We start from the raw sequence: 6,699 nt of genomic DNA, 5'->3' as shown, positions 1-6,699 counted from the left end.
TCGAAATCCTTGATACCTCGAACTTTTTGTTTGTTCCCCTTAAGTTCGAGTTATCAAGCTTCCACTGTATTAGAAGTGCTTTGAAGGTTGTACAATTAAAAAATGGATTGCAGCTCGGGTTTCAAAACAAAGCAGCAGCATTTAGAACAGTTTTGGATACAATAATAAAGAAAAAAACAACTCGTTGGAAACATTGATTTGGTTAGAGTTTCGTTTTACCACTTTTATGCACAGAAAGACTAATCAGAACTGGACCTACAGTTTAAACTAGGATCCGAACCATTATGTGCCTCCACCGGGTATCGAACCCGGGACCCCTTGATTACAAGGCGACTGCGTTAGTGTTGGAATCAAGTAACTTAATATTAGTCAACAGTCTTCATATTCAAAACTTACTGTAAACAATAACAAAAACGCATCGTCTTGTGTGCTGATGTTTAAGGCGTCCGCAGGGGGGGATCCATTTCACTTTAAGCGCTGCTGCCCCCCTGAGAAAAAACCCTGCTGAGGTTGCTTAGATCATTGCATGCGGAGCATCCAAAAACACGCTAACCGATACACCACTACTGCCTTCGAACAGTAATGGCAACTGCAGCTTGTTTGCCTAATCATAACCTCTCCTTCGTAAGACTAACATCACATGAATGCAGTAAGAGAGATTAATAATTCACTGCGAAATCATATTGCGACTAATAAGCATCCGTTTGAGCAACATGAATGTACTGAATTCATTAAACCAAGAATGTTAATTGTATTTACATTTCCATGCCTGGAAGGAGCGGTAGAAAACGTACGAGTTTCCGCTTGTGTTATTGGACGCAATGCGATGTACTTCCGGAAACGAAAAATGATGTCGCATTAATTAGAATCTTCGAAACAAACTGGTGAAGTCATTTCATGGATTTGCGCTACTTCCTGCTAGATGATATCCCCTTGTTGCAAATGTTTATATTTGATGAGTTCTTAGAATATGAATGCGATTGGCTAGCGTTTCTGAATGGGTGAATTTATAAATGTAAATAATTAATTAATATTTTTTAACAAGCATCCCAGCATGTTTGCTACATAACCTCAATCTGCTTGTATCTTTGACAAGATGGCTTTGATTATTTAAACTACAGCCAGAATATTCAACAATGGTGTTTGTCTATGCTTTGTCTCCTTCCTTGTACAGTTAGGAGAAAATAGGCATTATTGTTGAAATCATTAGAACATGGTGTAACATTCCGGTAAATAAATCTGTTTTGCACATATGTCAGATTCTTGTAATCAAAACACAACATATTGTGTACAGTTGTTCTCCAGGGTAAGGTGTGAATTCTAGGAATTTCAGCGGGTGTATCTCAAAAAGTCTAACTGAATGTGCCTTATATGTATTCAGAAATTGAACCAATTTTATATATGTTCACGTACTATTATTCTCTTTGAGTTTATTTGACGCACCTCAACAACTATCAAATTACCTATTATTATTATGCTTCCAGTATAACCACACAGTAGAGAAGACCATGTGTGATCAATTGGTAGCGAGCACTTTGTATATGGGTTGGACAAGTAGTGGCAACTGCCGCTAAAGGCGCTGCGGTTGGTAGGGTATGATTCTTTTTCGAAAGTTTGAAGAATGTTGACTGGTCGACTGATGACCTCGCCTCCACAAGTTGCGGGTTTGAATCCCAGCCTGGGCATGTGTTTTCCAATATGGGTGCCTCCTTTACTCTAATCAATTTCATCAAATCATCATCATTCGTTCGCTGTTAGGACTAGCCTAAAGAGGACGAAAATAACTTAATACAAAGTATGTTACTTAGAGACCATGTACAGTCAAGGACACTTCTGGTTTGTAACGGCCTCGTGATGGGATCGTTAGAACCCAGAAGTGTCTCTGACTGTACGTTATAAATTATTTCAGATGGTATGAACACCTGTACTTCTTTCTTAACTGCATTTCAATATTGAAACAGTACGAAATACCATTTTTCTCTCACGCACAAAGTCGAACTTTGTCACTCCTTAAAGGGGGCATTCTCGCGCTACGTGTGTGACATTTGACACACAACATTTAAGGTTGTACACATGAAATTGGATTAAAATATTCATAATGAACTGATTTCATGGAATTATAAAATACTTTGGGGTTCTCCTAGCAAATGAAAAAATCTTCGAGTATAATGGCATAGCCTGAATGCATGAAAAGCATTAACAAAGTGTTACGTGTGTGACGCTTTAAAAATGTAGCAAATTTTGACTTCATTTGTCTGAAGTATATAGGCTGCAGATGGTAGTAACTTGTATTGGTAAAATGTGTAAATTATATGCATTCACAAACATCTAAACCTTAATGCAATAAAAAACAATAATTTCTATATTAATTCATATTGTTATTAACATTGAGTAGGAACACTTTTCGTGGAATGTCCCAATGATCCTAGCTCCCTACCACGAACAAGCTCTGTACTTTTTCAATTACATGTAATCTTAACTTATCCGCTAAATACTTTTGATTAATCACGATCTTTTCAAATATTCTTTTCAGAGATCACCGTTTCGATGAGGAGCTGGAATCTCCAGGAAGTTCAGCCCTTCACCTAGCGAGCTGGAACAAGAATGCAGAGATCCTCTCCCTTCTGCTCCAGAGCAACTCCTTCTCGCACCTTCTAAATTCCACCAATAAGTCAGGATGGTCACCTCTGCACGTGGCATCGAGGTACGGAAGGACGGACCACGCGCAGCTCCTTCTGAGGGCCGGTGCCGACACGGGGTTATTGACTCCGCAAGGCAACTCTGTCCTCCACCTGGCAAGCAGGAACGACCAGCACGCCGTCTTGTCCGAACTGATGCAATCCGAGAAGTGCCGCTGCTTTCTGAACACCGCGAACAAGGTCGGGTGGACTCCTGTTCACATCGCAGTGCGCCACGGCAGACAGGAGCATGTGAAGCTTCTGGTCGAAGGCGGTTCTCACGTATCCATGCGCACTAATGACGGAAGCACGGTCCTTCACTTGGGAGCGTGGAACGAGAACCCAGAGACTCTATCTGAAGTAATGAAGTTCAATCAGCACAGTGAGCTGCTGAATGTCCTGGACGAGGACGGTTGGTCTCCTCTTCATATTGCTGCCAGGAAGGGGAAATCTGAACACGTGAGGCTCTTGCTATCAGAAGGATGCGAGACCTCCTTGAAAACTAAGGATGGGAGCTCGATTCTCCACTTGGCTAGTCTAAACGAGAACTGGGACATTTTGCAAGAACTTCTTCTGGAAGTGAAGGATACCCAGCTACTCTTTTCTGTGAACAAGGTGGGATGGACTCCCTTACACGTGGCGGTGCGAATAGGTCGAAAGGAGCACGTGAGACTTCTGGTGGAAGCTGGGAGCGACACTGAGTGCCTCACGACAGACAGGAACTCTGTTCTTCACCTTGCCTGCTGGAATAAAAATCCCGAGGCCCTGGCCTACTTGCTTGAAAACAGATCCGACTCCCTGAACGTGGTCAACAAAATTGGATGGACAGCCTTGCACGTTGCCGTCAGACAAGGCAAGAGGGAGCACCTGAAGTCCTTGATAGACTCAGGAGCCGACATTACAAGTCTGACAACGGACACGAACTCAGTTCTTCATTTGTCTTGCTGGAATGAGTACTGGGAAGTACTCGATGAGCTGCTTCAGAAGAAAGAGGTTCACCCATTGCTTGATTCTGTCAACAGTTCTGGTTGGTCCCCGATCCACGTTGCGGTGCGGCATGGAAGAAGAGAGCATGTGAAATTACTGCTGAAAGCTGGTTGCGACAGAAAGTCCCTAACGCCAGATGGCAGCTGCGTCTACCACTTGGCTATTGAGAACGACAACACTGACGTTTTAGATGAGCTGCTTCGCCGCAATGAGAACAAGGAGTTGCTTGATGTTGCCAACAAGTCGAGCTGGACTCCTCTGCACGTTGCTGTTAGGATTGGAAAGAAGGAGCACGTGAAGATGCTCCTGAAATCAGGTTGCGACACGTCTGTGGAAACAAATGACAACAGCTCTGTTCTGCATTTGGCCTGCTTGAACGAAAACTGGGACATTCTCGAGGAGCTTCTGAATAGTAAGGTATCTTCGGAACTACTGAAAACTGTTAACAAAGTTGGCTGGACACCGCTCCATATAGCCGTGCGGGTAGGAAAGAAGGAACATGTGAGGTTGTTGCTGGAAGCAGGGAGTGATGGGACTCTGCTCACGACAGACAAGAACTCTGTGCTTCACCTGGCGAGTTGGAACAAGAACCACGACGCCCTCCGCGAGCTGTTGCTTCACGAGAACATCGTAAAGCTTCTAGACACCACCAACAAGATCGGATGGACTTCGTTTCATGTGGCAGTAAGGCAAGGCAAAGAGGAGCACATGCAGCTTCTTGTGGAGGCGGGTTGTGACGTGTTACGTGCTACAGGAGACGGAAACACCGCTCTCCACCTCGCCTGCTGGAACGAAGGTACCGACATCCTGTCCAAACTCTTGCAGAACCAGGCCATTAAGACTTTACTAAACACCACTAACTTCTCAGGCTGGACGCCGCTTCATGGGGCGGTGAGAAAGGGTAGAAAAGACCATGTAAGCCTTTTGCTGGAAACTGGCTGCGACGCTAAAGTCGTCGACAATGATGGAAACTCCATCATGCACCTAGCGTCCCAGAACCTAGACAGCGAGATACTGCAAAGACTCCTTTCAATAGAGGACTCAGCTGCTCTTCTCGCCTCAGTCAACAATACAGGATGGACTCCCCTGAGCCTAGCGGCGAGAAAGGCGAAGAAGGAACACGTGAAGCTACTGCTGGAAGCCGGATGTGACGTCACCCATGTAACCCAAGACGGTAATTCCGTTCTCCACCTGGCGGCTCTTAATGAAGATTGGGAGGTTACAAAAGAGCTGCTCCGTTGGTCTGCGTCATCCCAGGTGCTTAATTCCACGAACCACGAAGGCTGGACCCCGTTTCATATCGCCACTAGGTACGGGGCAAGGGAGCATGTGCAGATGCTACTGGACGCCGGGTGCAATGCCGCGCTCTTGATTCATGCCAGCCAATCAAATGACCGAATGCCATTCAGCGTTGCAAACTCATTCGCAACAAGTACACAATCTTTAAGCAGTGTTGTCATATGAAAGAAAATTTACCTCGACGCAAAAAAATTCAGATCAAAATGGAATAATATAAATAACTGTATGAAAAATATCAAAGCTGCAGGGAAATTTCAATATATCCCACTCGTATGTTATATCTATGGTCCATTGAAGTGTTAGACATTTCCCTTCTCTTGTCACGTAACCCCCCCCCCCCACCAAGTAACATTTTGTAATTTGCCTTATAAACAATATACTATATATAAAACTTTTAAAATAACTATATAAACACAGCTAGCGGTAATCGAATGTTAAGTGTTGCAATGAAAATCTTTGCATTTTGTATATCACTAGTTGTAGTGACAGAGTTGTGTTATTTCGTGTGAAGATGATACGATTCAAGACAACAGTGGAGCAGAGATGACCTTGCTCTGAGCTAACACAAGCAAACCAAAACAAATGCAAGAATTGGAAATAAAATTGTAGAGGTTTAAAAATGTCTTCATTGATTCAAATTAAATGAGTTTATATTTCTGTATATAGAGTCACTTTTCTGGCTCTTTTTGGCTAAACGCGACAATGAGGAGTAAAATGAAGGGGCACTCACAAAGAACACGATATTCCGAGGCTAGGATTCGAATCCAGGAACTTCTGTAGCGAAATCGAAGTCGAAATGTGTAAACAGCTTCGGCCTCTGATAACCTTTATCCTCTGTGCCTTGGAGATGTTTACCTAAATAAACATCACAGATTTACTCGGATCGAATCTGGCCCAACCAAAGTGTTACTCAGGTACCTAATGACATAACTGGACTTTTCTAAGCTGCTGGATATTTGTCAATGGACTCAATGTTGGTACAGATAAACCCTTTAGTGAACATGCTACTTCTAGCTTATTCAAAGCTCACACCATTCCAATCTTTTAATCCAATGGTGCGGAAACGTGGCCCTTCCATTTGTATAAGTCACAGGCGAGTAAAATCCTCTTTTCCTTACCAAATCCATTTTCTTTCACGTTCATTTGCACTATCTTGTTTTCGGCCTAGCCTTCTTGTGAATACCTTACACATTGTAAATGCTAGGAGAATAATGGTAAGAATACTCAATAGTTATAAATAAATAGCAAATCAGGAAACGCAAAAACGAAAAAAAATGCATCCGCTCCGTTGGTTACTTGCGTAACCTACTAGTACAGTGGGATTCACAAGTATTGCTCGGCTAATTGTCCATGGTCAGTTTCATTAAATTTTCTCTTGCAACCTAGTGCTTTCATGGATTAGATTTTTGCGTATGCTGATGCAGACATTCTCGGCAGCTTGCTTCGTTTTATTTCAATTGTTGAAGGTCTCATCGCGTAAAACAAAGAGAATGGTGATGGACAATTTGCTTGGTAATACTCATCCAACCCACTGTACTACAGTTACAGTACATTATCTCATATTACATCAGAGCCTTTCTTTAAAAAAAATACACATGATTCATGAGAAATTTTCCTCAGAGAAAATTGTTAACTTGTGGTTATAACTTGTGAAATTGCAAAACATCATTTTTGTCATTGGTTGGTATTTGCTATGCACACTAATATACACATATAAAACCTTAAAAATACAGTA

General features: G+C 42.6%; 1 protein-coding gene across 1 annotated transcript; it reads left to right on the top strand.

Moving 5' to 3' along the window:
• Window positions 1-3,039: 3,039 nt before the first annotated feature.
• On the top strand, window positions 3,040-5,129 carry LOC146004444 (transient receptor potential cation channel subfamily A member 1-like). Its single transcript, XM_083143298.1, has one exon. The coding sequence runs from the start codon at window positions 3,042-3,044 to the stop codon at window positions 5,127-5,129; it is 2,088 nt and encodes a 695-aa protein (XP_082999424.1). The 5' UTR covers window positions 3,040-3,041.
• Window positions 5,130-6,699: the final 1,570 nt, after the last annotated feature.

This window comes from Lepisma saccharinum, chromosome 21 (assembly GCF_977018435.1).
Source record: "Lepisma saccharinum chromosome 21, izLepSacc3.1, whole genome shotgun sequence".
Classification (NCBI taxonomy): Eukaryota; Metazoa; Arthropoda; class Insecta; order Zygentoma; family Lepismatidae; genus Lepisma; species Lepisma saccharinum.
The sequence above is the reverse complement of the archived record's forward strand: the minus strand, read 5'-3'. Positions and strand labels throughout refer to the sequence as shown.